The sequence below is a fragment of the Mesoplodon densirostris genome, chromosome 5, assembly GCF_025265405.1.
Source record: "Mesoplodon densirostris isolate mMesDen1 chromosome 5, mMesDen1 primary haplotype, whole genome shotgun sequence".
NCBI classification, from domain to species: Eukaryota; Metazoa; Chordata; class Mammalia; order Artiodactyla; family Ziphiidae; genus Mesoplodon; species Mesoplodon densirostris.
In genome coordinates, this window is record NC_082665.1 from 141,442,700 (window position 1) to 141,455,923 (window position 13,224).

At 37.1% G+C, this 13,224-nt stretch overlaps 1 protein-coding gene across 3 annotated transcripts in view; it reads left to right on the top strand.

The window, feature by feature from the left end:
• PLOD2 (procollagen-lysine,2-oxoglutarate 5-dioxygenase 2) overlaps positions 1-13,224 on the top strand; it is a 116,560-nt gene that overhangs the window by 68,631 nt on the left and 34,705 nt on the right. For all 3 annotated transcript variants that reach the window (XM_060099560.1, XM_060099561.1, XM_060099558.1), the window contains exons 6-7: positions 1,535-1,598; positions 3,055-3,152. In XM_060099560.1, coding sequence (XP_059955543.1) covers positions 1,535-1,598; positions 3,055-3,152 — 162 coding nt within the window. The remainder of the gene's footprint in view (positions 1-1,534; positions 1,599-3,054; positions 3,153-13,224) is intronic.

The following is a 13,224-nucleotide window of genomic DNA, read 5'->3' on the forward strand; positions in this document are numbered from 1 at the left end:
GCTCTCACTTTCAGTGTAACTTCCTTGTTGAAATGGCTACTGGTGCTCCAGCCATTGCATCCATATTCTGGGCAGTTAGCAGGCAGAATAATAAATAAAGGGCCATTTCAGTTGTGTCAATGCTCTCTAAGTAGCTTATCTAGAAGTCTTACAAAATACTTTCTCATACTTTTCTTTGACCAGAACATATTTATTTGGCCACACATAATATGCAAAGGAGTTTTGTTCTTTATTTCAAGTACATGTGTCCTACTAAAAATCTGAATTCTCTTATTAATGGGAGGAATGTTGGGGACAATAGCAGCCTGCCGTAAACACTAAGGGCAATATTCCTGAGACTGGTTTAAATGAAACTTTGGAGAAAAGTAAAAACAAAGTTCTCTAATTTGATAATATTTTTAGTATATTCACCTAGTGTAAGTTAATGTTTTATAAGTTTACTATGTATAACCAGTACAGTTCTAAAATTTACTGAATTGTGTATTTCTAGGTGCTGTCTTTAGGAAACATAAGTGTTTTTTTACGTATATTTTACAGTGAGTTTGCAGCTGTAACTGCTGCTTTTTCTTAGATAAATACTCCAGTTATCTATATATTTTCAGTAGATACTTCTTAAGAAACTGTATTCTTTCAATGTTTGTTTTTCTTCTCTCCAGTTTTTTACTGTCTCTACGTGCCTGGCACGGCCAGCCTGAGGACTTGGTTTCTCATCTGAGAGCAGAAACCTACTCTTGGCATGAGTGCTAGCCCATGCAGCTTGATGCTTGTCTTTCTGAGTGTAATTCAACAGTGAAAGTGCTCTGTGTCTTATTTAATTGTTTTTGCTTTAGGATGCTTCCTCTGAAATATCACTGCTGGGTCTGTAATATTTTTTGTTGTGTAAATTCTATTTAAGTTTTTCTCTAAGCATAAGATTTTATCTGGTTAGCATGTGTCTTAGTCTGCTCGGCTTACCATAACAAAATATCATAGACTGGGTGGCTAAAATAACAGAACTTTATTTTCTCACCATTCTGGAGGCTAGAAGTCTGAGATCAGGGTGCCTGAATGGTTGGTTTCTGGTGAGAGCTCTCTTCCTGGCTTATAGACGGCAGCCACCTTCTTGCTGTGTCCCCACATGGTGGAGAGAGAGACAGAGACAGAGACAGAGGGAGGGGTAGGGCTTGAACATATGAATTTTGAGGGAACACAAAAATTCAATCCATAGCAGTGTGCAAAGACAATTTTAGGAGTATTACTATGACAGAGCAATGTACCTGAAAAACTACATTGAGAATAAGATTTGTAAAGCAGATTAATCTTTATGATTAGGTTGATTAATTATAAACCTACTGTAGCAGTCAGGGAGGTTATGCTGCATAATAATAATCCCCAACCTCAACAGCTTAACATAACAGGGGTCTTTCTGAAGAAGGTTGCTATAATAATTTATGTATAGGATCTTTAAATTCCCTAAAAAAACAAACTATATTAACATGATAGTGTTTGCTGTTTTTATTGTCATTTTAAATATTTTTTCTATTCTCATTTTTAGGAAGCTCTTAACATCACACTGGATCACAAATGCAAAATTTTCCAGACGTTAAATGGAGCTGTAGGTATGCTTCCTAAATACTGGGTTGCTCATGTGTGCAAATGAACACCTGTGTTTTCAACTGTCTGTCTTTTGTTATATTCATTTGGGGCTATGACTAAGATTGATGTGTAGGTATTGCAGCTTTTATTTATTTATTTATTCTTTTTTTGGCGGTATGCGGGCCTCTCACTGTTGTGGCCTCTCCCGTTGCGGAGCACAGGCTCCGGATGCGCAGGCCCAGCGGCCATGGCTCACGGGCCCAGCCGCTCCGCGGCATATGGGATCCTCCCAGACCGGGGCACGAACCCGTATCCCCTGCATCGGCAGGCGGACTCTTAACTACTGCGCCACCAGGGAGGCCCGGTATTGCAGCTTTTAAAAATCATTGTACTCAAGCTGAGCTTGATATAAATATATTCAGTTAAAATCATTTTCTAAGAATAGTACAAGGAGATAAGCTTCTGCCCTTAGGTAACTTAGACTTTAGTATCTCACCATCTGGGGACTGTAGATGCAGTTTTGAATAAATTACACTCTGTTATTACACGGTTTTCAGTATCAGCTCTTTACATTGTGAGTTACTCAGGAGTATTAGAGTATTTTAACCTAGGTTAAAGGTAACTGGTAACGAGACATGTACATTGTGGAGTGAGTGTGTGTGCGTGTGTGCATGCCTATATGTGTTTTCCTGATAGACATGTATCTTGATAAAAATACATTAACACATTAAATTTAATTAATTGACACATTAAAAATAAACATACATTAATGCATTAATATTTCACAAATTAAAAATACATTGCAGTTCAATACAGTTCTTCAAGGCAGTTGATAAGTAAAAAGATTCTTAGAATGGAAGGCATTTAGTTTGGAGTGCTCTGGAAATGTGAGGAAAGGAACTTGAAAACAAAACAATAAAATGTTTCTGCTCCCATCTGACTTGTATGTTCCTGGAATTTACATTAGGCCTGATTTTCAAGAACTGGAAATACTATCAGTGATGGCCAGTTGTAGAAACCTAGCTTATGCCTAGCAGTTTTCTATTTGCCATACATATATTGTTATTATCTTTATAATAACCTAGAAAAGCAGGCAAGAATCCCATTTTATAGATGAATAAATTGAGACAATAATTTAATTCATCTGGGATTATGTCACTCTCAAAAGGCAGAGGCAGTATTGCAAAGATGCTTTCCTTCCACCAAGACCCCGTGGTGTCTTAGCACCTCAGTTTGCCAGCACCAGGTTGGAGAAAGTCAGGTGCTCAGAATCCATACCTGTGTCAGCGTTGTCCTTCATTTTGGATATCTGCTGACTTGGAGCAGGCAAAATTTCCAGAAGTGTAGCACATGGAATAGCATGCATGAGAAATTTTATAACAAAAACAAGATGTATAGATAGATATGTGTACATGTATATGTATATATGAATACATACACACACGTTTTAAATCACTAAAATCTGTCTTTTTAACCCAGATGAAGTTGTTCTGAAATTTGAAAATGGCAAAGCCAGAGCTAAGAATGTGTTTTATGAAACATTACCAGTGGCAATTAATGGAAATGGACCCACCAAGGTGAGTCACAGTGACCATTCTCTGTTTCCTTATTTCTTGGAGATAGACTGTGGAGCAATATATAGAATGACTTCTTCTCCTCCCCCTTCCCCTGCGTCTTCCCCTCCCCCTGTTTCCTTCTCTCCCACCTCTTCCTCCCCCTCCTCCTTTAATATCTTTAAGAGGCTTGGTAAACAACAAGATCCTACTGTATAGCACAGGAACCTATATTCAATATCCTGTGATAAACCATAATGGAAAAGAATATTAAAAAAAAAGAATGTCTATATGTATATAACTGAGTCACTTTGCTGTACAGCAGAGATTGGTACAACATTGTAAATCAACTACACTTAAATAAAAAGAAAATTTAAAAATACCTTTAAGAGGTTTTATTTTGGTGCCGACAATTTACTAGTTTCGCCTTTTACACAGTGTATTATCTGGTTTCATTTAGATTCATCAAACTGATGATGTTTCCTCAGCAGATGGATAACTTTCTATTCTATTTGTAACACATTTCAGCTTAGTGTTTAATGTAATAGCTTACTTGAGAGTGAGCCACATTTCCCTCATACAGAGTATCCTCTCTGAATAAGAAATGTTGAGGTTTATAAGGGATCATTCGTTTCACCTGAGTCACCGTTGTCAGAGTTAATAGCTCTTAACGTGGGGGTGTAACTATAGGTCCAGAATGCTTCCTCTTGCACTTATTCTGTAACAAGGTTGATGGATTATAGTTGACAAAGATATAATTTGTCTAATGAAATTTTATGTGCTTTTGGAACATGTATAATTGAGCTTGCTGACAGTGTTACTGACTGCAAAATCTGTAATAAGATTGTATCGCCGGAATCTAATTAAAATAGAACATGAATTGTTATATATACATGTAAGTATATATACACGTATATACACACACATATATACACACAAACGTACACATATATGTTTAGTAATACAGTGCTTAAAACAATGTTCTGAGATACTAAGATGATGCCTGGCTTACTCATAAATACCTAGAAAAGAGATTACCAGATAAATTTGCATTGTGGGAAGAGAGGATGGGGAGATGGGGTCTGCTGTTTCAGTGGAGTGAGTAGCCTGAATTCCAATGAAAGCTATCTGCATGGGAAGACATTCAAGAAAAAGCCCACACTGGCAGCTTTTCCACCATAAAAATGGAGGAAGTAGATTCCCCTTCTCTAGTTAATCTTTCCACATTGCTTTTCATCCCATCCAGCCCTCCTACAGAGCCTTCCCAGTGGGCTCCTTTTCTGGTAGCAATTTTCCCAGCTCTAAGTCTCTCCTTCTCATTAACATTTTAAAGACCCTCAAGCCTTTCTTATCCTAGAAACCCAGCCAACACAAACTGCAACATCCTTTTCAATCTACCTTGCCTCCCAGCCTGCCTGTCTTTTTCCCTCCCCTTCACAGCCACACTCTTTAAAGTAGAGACAAGTCACTGCTACCACTATTCCTCTTCCCATCACCCCCAGGAATGGCTCCTGTCAAGGTCTGTTGTGACATCCTTGTTGAGTAGTAGACACTCATCAGCCCTCATTTCTCTTTCATCCAAAGATAACATTTGACGATGTTCATCCCGTTTGGTCCAATTTGAAATACTTCCCTTTGCTTCCACGATGCTCTGCTGGTTTGTCTAATAATTTTCTGGCCTTTTCAGTCTCTCTCTTTCTCTTTCTTTTTTTAATATACATTTTTTAAATTGAACACTCTGTGTGTGTAGGGGGTTTCAGGGGCTGGGTGATCCTCTTCCTGTATTGTTTTGTTAAGTGTTCTGCAGGTGTCTGTCTGAGACATCTTTCCTTTCCCCAGCTACACGCATTCTTAGGTAATCTGCTTCATTCCCAAGTCAGCAGCGCTGATTATTTTCAAATCCTTTCTGTAGTGTCTGTCTTTCCTGAGCTCTGGGTGTGAATACCCAGTTGTTCGATTTATCTGTGTGTCATACAAGACCTGGAGGTCAGGACCTTCAGCTCTGCCTCCTCTTCCACCCACTTGATTAACCAGAACCTGGGTTTTGTTTTGACTGTATTTACCTCCCACTCCCAATCCAAGAGACATCCTTTCTAACTCCCATGCATGGTGGTTTGTCTAATTTGCTTAGAGTCAAGAGCAACCTCATTAGTTCAGGCCACCTGCAACCTCCCACCAGTAGCAATCAGCCACTAGCAGTCTGGAACTAGACTATTCTGCTGAAGCAGAAACCCAGTTACATTACTCACCTGTGTTATACCCTCTATAGACTTAGGTATGAAGTTCCACATTCTCAACTTGGTTATTTTTTTAAAAATTTTGCTTCTGGTTTAGGGGTCCCAAGTCTACCATCCTATCTACTCCCCCACTCCTGATACTGTAATATCTATACAGAATATCTCATTCCCAATTCTCTCCCTCAGCTCCTGCCATACTGAGTTAATTTGAACTTTGTAAATGTTTCATGTTTCCTCTGTCTGCAAGTCTTCTGTACATGCATTTCACTCATTCTGGAGTCCTCTGACCTAATTCCCACCTGCTGTACCCATCTACTAAGTGCCTTTCATCTTTTAGGTGTCAACTTTGCTTTAATTCCTTAAGTCTCCTGAATGCCTTTATAATATCTGGAACTTTGTCCATCACAGAACATAATACCACACGCTGGACAGGGATGGAACTGAACTTTTTTTTTTCATCTCTTACTGGGTCTTTAGCCTAGGAATTACAGAAATCATATCTATCCTGTTCACTTTTTGTTTTGCCAGGGTCCAGCACATGTGTAGCATATATTAGCCTTTCAATAAATTGTGATTGAATGTCAGAGTCTATAAATAATCTAATGACCTAGCATTATTCTTGGGAATGGTGAGGTAGATTTTCTTTTGGCAGGGCAAAATAGTCATAAAATCTCTGTGGGTTCCTGTAACTGTCCCCAGGCAGATAAATGGACTTTTACAGCTGGATAAATGGACTTTTACAGTTATATCTATTAGTTATAGATATAACTAAATAGTGTGCTATTTCTCCTTGGTAATGTAATATTTTAATCAAATTTAAATGTCTTTAAGGAGGGCGCTTGGTCCCAGAATTTATTGTGAGTGAGGCCTGATATTCAGTGATTCCATTGTTTTCACCAATTTTTTCCAAATTTCCAGGATAATGCTGATAGGAGTTTTACAAAGCGATTGAAAGACTTCTCTTAAGGAAAGGAGCTCTAGTCCTCAGTCATTTACAAAGACCTGTGTGTACTAAGAAATTTTAAGTCTTCCAAGAAACATTTTCAGTTTGGGCTTTCACTGTTTCCGGCATTTCAAGCAGTATGACGATCCTATTATATTTTCTGTGACATGATTTTATGATTCTATTTGGCAATAAAAATGAAGTAATTTTTTTATTGTAAAAATTATGTTTGGTATAATATAAAATTTGAGAAAGGATTATAGAAATAGGCATTCAACTAATGCTTTGAGAAAGGATTATAGAAATAGGCATTCAACTAATGCTAATACTTTATTTAGGAATATGTTAAATAATACCACATTTTCCTCTGTGTTCAGGATAATGCGGAAAGAAAGCAGATTACTCATTTTAGACATACCCTTTTTATTTAACCATCATAAAAGATGAAAGGATTTTTATATGATATTTTGTAATTTAACATTGTTTTATTTGCTAAGAGATGATTATAATGTCAGTAAGTCATAACCTTAATCTGAATGTTAATATTCAAGCCATTTCTTTCATTTAAAAGTATACATAGTCTGAAAAAAATATACATAATCTGTAAATGATAAATTGTTTATAATGTGTTTATAGACCAAAGTATGTAAAGGTGAGTTTATTTCTCAGTTACTTTCTCTAAATCTCATGTTATTAGGAAGAACAACTTTTAAATTATAAAAAGTTTTAAAAATCACTTATAATCCCACTACCCTCTCATATTGTTTTCATTCATAGTTGCTTTCAGTATTTATGTCCTTGTGATATATAGACATGAGCATTCATATTTTTCATTTGTTTTCATAATGGTGTATAAACAATTTTGTGCTTTTTAATTAACATTTTATTTGAAATATGTTTTTAACTTATTCTACATAATTATTTTCATACTTGTCTAGATACAATCTAAAATAAATCAGTTTTTAGACAGAAACCATGACTTCTGGTGTGAAGTTTTACTTTTTATTCTTGAAACTTATTTACTGTTAGTAACACTCATAGCATTTGAATATTTGAATACCTAACTTTTTCTTTTAAATATCAGTCATTATGAGATTGGTAGTATTTTTTTTAACATCTTTATTGGAGTATAATTGCTTTACAATGGTGTGTTAGTTTCTGCTTTCTAACAAAGGGAATCAGTTATACATATACATACATATACATATGTTCCCATATCTCTTCCCTCTTGCATCTCCCTCCCTCCCACCCGCCCTATCCCACCCCTCTAGGTGGTCACAAAGCATCGAGCTGATCTCCCTGTGCTATGCGGCTGCTTCCCACTAGCTATCTATTTTACGTTTGGTAGAGTGTATATGTCCATGCCACTCTCTCACTTTGTCACAGCTTACCCTTCCCCTCCACATATCCTCAAGTCCATTCTCTAGTAGGTCTGTGTCTTTATTCCCATCTTACCCCTAGGTTCTTCATGACCTTTTTTTTTTTTTTTCTTAGATTCCATATATATGTGTTAGCATACGGTATTTGTTTTTCTCTTTCTCACTTACTTCACTCTGTATGACAGACTCTAGGTCCATCCACCTCACTACAAATAATTCAATTTCGTTTCTTTTTATGGCTGAGTAATATTCCATTGTATGTATGTGCCACATCTTCTTTATCCATTCATCTGTTGATGGACACTTAGGTTGCTTCCGTCTCCTGGCTATTGTAAATAGAGCTGCAATGAACATTTTGGTACATGACTCTTTTTGAATTATGGTTTTGTCAGGGTATATGCCCAGTAGTGGGATTGCTGGGTCATATGGTAGTTCTATTTGTAGTTTTTTAAGGAACCTCCATACTGTTCTCCATAGTGGCTGTATCAATTTACATTCCCACCAGCAGTGCAAGAGTGTTCCCTTTTCTCCACACCCTCTCCAGCATGTACTGTTCCTAGATTTTCTTTTTTTTTTTTTTTTTTTTTTTCTTTTTGCGGTATGCAGGCCTCTCACTGTTGTGGCCTCTCCCGTTGCGGAGCACAGGCTCCGGATGCGCAGGCCCAGCGGCCATGGCTCACGGGCCCAGCCGCTCCGCGGCATATGGGATCCTCCCAGACCGGGGTACGAACCCGTATCCCCTGCATCGGCAGGCAGACTCTTAACCACTGCACCACCAGGGAGGCCCTGTTCCTAGATTTTTTGATGATGGCCATTCTGACCCATGTAAGATGATATCTCATTGTAGTTTTGATTTGAATTTCTCTTAACGATTAATGATGTTGAGCATTCTTTCATGTGTTTGTTGGCAATCTGTATATGTTCTTTGGAGAAATGTCTATTTAGGTCTTCTGCCCATTTTTGGATTGGGTTGTTTGTTTTTTTGATATTGAGCTGCATGAACTGCTTATAAATTTTGGAGATTAATCCTTTGTCATTTGCTTCATTTGCAAATATTTTCTCCCATTCTGAGGGTTGTCTTTTGGTCTTGTTTATGGTTTCCTTTGCTGTGGAAAAGCTTTTAAGTTTCATTAGGTCCCATTTGTTTATTTTTGTTTTTATTTCCATTTCTCTAGGAGGTGGGTCAAAAAGGATCTTGCTGTGATTTATGTCACAGAGTGTTCTGCCTATGTTTTCCTCTAAGAGTTTGATAGTTTCTGGCCTTATATTTAGGTCTTTAATCCATTTGAGCTTATTTTTGTGTGTGGTGTTAGGGACTGTTCTAACCTCATACTTTTACATGTACCTGTCCAGTTTTCCCAGCACCACTTATTAAAGAGGCTGTCTTTTCTCCACTGTATATTCTGGTCTCCTGTATCAAAGATAAGGTGACCATATGTGCGTGGATTTAGCTCTGGGCTTTCTATCCTGTTCCATTGATCTATATTTCTGTTTTTGTGCCAGTAGCACACTGTTTTGATTACTGTAGCTTTGTAGTATAGTCTGAAGTCAGGGAGCCTGATTCCTCCAGCTCCATTTTTCGTTCTCAAGATTGCTTTGGTTATTCGGGGACTTTTGTATTTCCATACAAATTGTGAAATTTTTTGTTCTAGTTCTGTGAAAAATGCCAGTGGTAGTTTGATAGGGATTGCATTGAATATGTAGATTGTTTTGGGTAGTAGAGTCATTTCCACAATGTGGATTCTTCCAATCCAAGAACATGGTATATCTCTCCATCTATTTGTATCATCTTTAATTTCTTTCATCAGTGTCTTATAATTTTCTGCATACAGGTCTTTTGTCTCCGTAGGTAGGTTTCATCCTAGGTATTTTATTCTTTTTGTTGCAGTGGTAGATGGGAGTGTTTTCTTAATTTCACTTTCAGATTTTTCATCATTAGTGTATAATGATACCAGAGATTTCTGTGCATTAATTTTGTATCCTGCTACTTTACCAAATTCATTGATTAGCTCTAGTAGTTTTCTGGTAGCATCTTTGGGATTCTCTATGTATAGTATCATGTCATCTGCAAACAGTGACAGCTTTACTTCTTTTCCGATTTGGATTCCTTTTATTTCTTTATCTTCTCTGATTGCTGTGGATAAAACTTCCGAAACTATGTTGAATAAGAGTGGTGAGAGTGGGCAACCTTGTCTTATTCCTGATCTTAGTGGAAATGGTTTCAGTTTTTCACCATTGAGGATGATGTTGGCTGTGGGTTTGTCATATATGGCCTTTATTATGTTGAGGAAAGTTCCCTCTCTGCCTACTTTCTGCAGGGTTTTTATCATAACTGGGTGTTGAATTTTGTCGAAAGCTTTCTCTGCATCTATTGAGATGATCATATGGTTTTTCTCCTTCAATTTGTGAATATGGTGTATGACGTTGATTGATTTGTATATATTGAAGAATCCTTGCATTCCTGGAATAAACCCCACTTGATCATAGTACATAATCCTTTTAATGTGCTGTTGGATTCTGTTTGCTAGTATTTTGTTGAGGATTTTTGCATCTCTGTTCATCAGTGTTATTGGCCTGTAGTTTTCTTTCTTTGTGACATCTTTATCTGGTTTTGGATCAGGGTGATGGTGGTCTCATAGAATGAGTTTGGAAGTGTTCCTCCTTCTGCTATATTTTGGAAGAGTTTGAGAAGGATAAGTGTTAGCTCTTCTCTAAATGTTTGATAGAATTCGCCTGTGAAGCCATCTGGTCCTGGGCTTTTGTTTGTTGGAAGATTTTTAATCACAGTCTCAATTTTTAGTGCTTGTGATTGGTCTATTCATACTTTCTATTTCTTCTTGGTTCAGTCTTGGCAGGTTGTGCATTTCTAAGAGTTTGTCCATTTCTTCCAGGTTGTCCATTTTATTGGCATAGAGTTGCTTGTAGTAATCTCTCATGATCCTTTGTATTTCTGCAGTGTTGTTTTCACTTCTCTTTTTCATTTCTAATTCTATTGATTTGAGTCTTCTCCCTTTTTTTCTTGATGAGTCTGGCTAATGATTTAATCAATTTTGTTTATCTTCTTAAAGAACCAGCTTTTAGTTTTATTGATCTTTGCTATCATTTCCTTCATTTCTTTTTCATTTATTTCTCATCTGATTTTTATGATTTCTTTCCTTCTGCTAACTTTGGTTTTTTTTTTTTTTTTGTTCTTCTTTCTCTAATTGCTTTAGGTGCAAGGTTAGGTTGTTTATTTGAGATGTTTCCTGTTTCTTAAGGTGGGATTGTATTGCTATAAACTTCCCTCTTAGAACTGCTTTTGCTTCATCCCATAGGTTTTGGGTCATCGTGTCTTCATTGTTATTTGTTTCTAGGTATTTTTTGATTTCCTCTTTGATTTCTTCAGTGATCACTTGGTTATTAAGTAGTGTATTGTTTAACCTCCAATGTATTTGTATTTTTTACAGATCTTTTCCTGTAATTGATATGTTGTCTCATAGAGCTGTGGTTGGAAAAGATACTTGATACAATTTCAATTTTCTTACATTTACCAAGGCTTGATTTGTGACCCAAGATATGATCTATCCTGGAGAATGTTCCATGAGCACTTGAAAAAAAATGTGTATTCTGTTGTTTTTGGATGGAATGTCCTATAAATATCAACTAGGTCCATCTTGTTTAATGTATCATTTAAAGCTTGTGTTTCCTTATTTATTTTCATTTTGGATGATCTGTCCATTGGTGAAAGTGGGGTGTTAAAGTCCCCTACTATGAATGTGTTACTGTCGATTTCCCCTTTTATGGCTGTTAGTATTTGCCTTAGGTATTGAGGTGCTTCTATGTTGGGTGCATAAATATTTACAATTGTTATATCTTCTTCTTGGATCGATCCCTTGATCATTATGGAGTGTCCTTCTTTGTCTCTTGTAATAGTTTTTTTTTTTTAAGTCTATTTTGTCTGATATGAGAATTGCTACTTCAGCTTTCTTTTGATTTCCATTTGCATGGAATATCTTTTTCCATCCCCTCACTTTCAGTCTGTATGTGTCCCTAGGTCTGAAGTGGGTCTCTTGTAGACAGCATATATATGGGTCTTGTTTTTGTATCCTTTCAGCCAGTCTGTGTCTTTTGGTGGGAGCATTTAGTCCATTTACATTTAAGGTAATTATCGATATGTATGTTCCTATTCCTATTTTCTTAATTGTTTTGGGTTTGTTATTGTAGGTCTTTTCCTCCTCCTGTGTTTCTTTCCTAGTGAAGTTCCTTTAGCATTTGTTGTAAAGCTGGTTTGGTGGTGCTGAATTCTCTCAGCTTTTGCTTGTCTGTAAAGGTTTTAATTTCTCCATCAAATCTGAATGAAATCCTTGCTGGGTAGAGTAATCTTGGTTGTAGGTTTTTCTCCTTCATTACTTTAAATATGTCCTGCCACTCCCTTCTGGCTTGCAGAGTTCCTGCTGAAAGATCAGCAGTTAACCTTATGGGGATTCCCTTGTGTGTTATTTGTTGTTTTTCCCTTGCTGCTTTTAATATATTTTCCTTGTTTTTAATTTTTGGTAGTTTTATTAATAGGTATCTTGGTGTGTTTCTCCTTGGATTTATCCTGTATGGGACTCTCTGTGCTTCCTGGACTTGATTGACTATTTCCTTTCCCATATGAGGGAAATTTTCAACTATAATGTCTTTAAATATTTTCTCAGTCCCTTTCTTTTTCTCTTCTTCTTCTGAGACCCCTGTAATTCAAATGTTGGTGTGTTTAATGTTGTCCCAGAGGTCTCTGAAACTGTCCTCATTTCTTTTCATTCTTTTAACTTTATTCTGCTCTGCAGTAGTTATTTCCACTATTTTATCTTCCAGGTCATTTATCCATTCTTCTTCCTCAGTTATTCTGCTATTGATCCCTTCTAGAGTATTTTTAATTTCATTTACTGTGTTGTTCATTGTTGGTTGTTTCCTCTTTAATTCTTCTAGTTCTTTTTTAAGTGTTTCTTGCATTTTCTCTCTTCTGTTTCCAACATTTTGGATCATCTTTTCTATCATTATTTTGAATTCTTTTTCAGGTAGACTGCCTATTTACTCTTTATTTGTTAGGTCTGGTGGGTTTTTATCTTGCTCCTTCTCCTGCTGTGTGTTTTTCTGTCTTCTCATTTTGCTTATCTTACTGTGTTTGGGGTCTCCTTTTTGCAGGCTGCAGGTTCGTAATTCCCATTGTTTTTGGTGTCTGTCCCCAGTGGCTAAAGTTGGTTCAGTGGGTTGTGTAGGCTTCCTGGTGGAGGGGAGTAGTGCCTGTGTTCTGGTGGATGAGGCTGGATCTTGTCTTTCTGGTGGGCAGGTCCACATCTGATGGTGTGTTTTGGGTTGTCTGTGGACTTATTATGATTTTAGGCAGCCTCTCTGCTAATGGGTGGGGTTGTGTTCCTGTCTTGCTAGTTGTTTGGCATAAGGTGTCCAGTACTGTAGCTTGCTGGTTGTTGAGTGAAGCTGGGTGTTGGCGTTGAGATGGAGATCTCTGGGAGATTTTCGCCATTTGATATTACGTGGAGCTGGGAGATCTCTTGTGG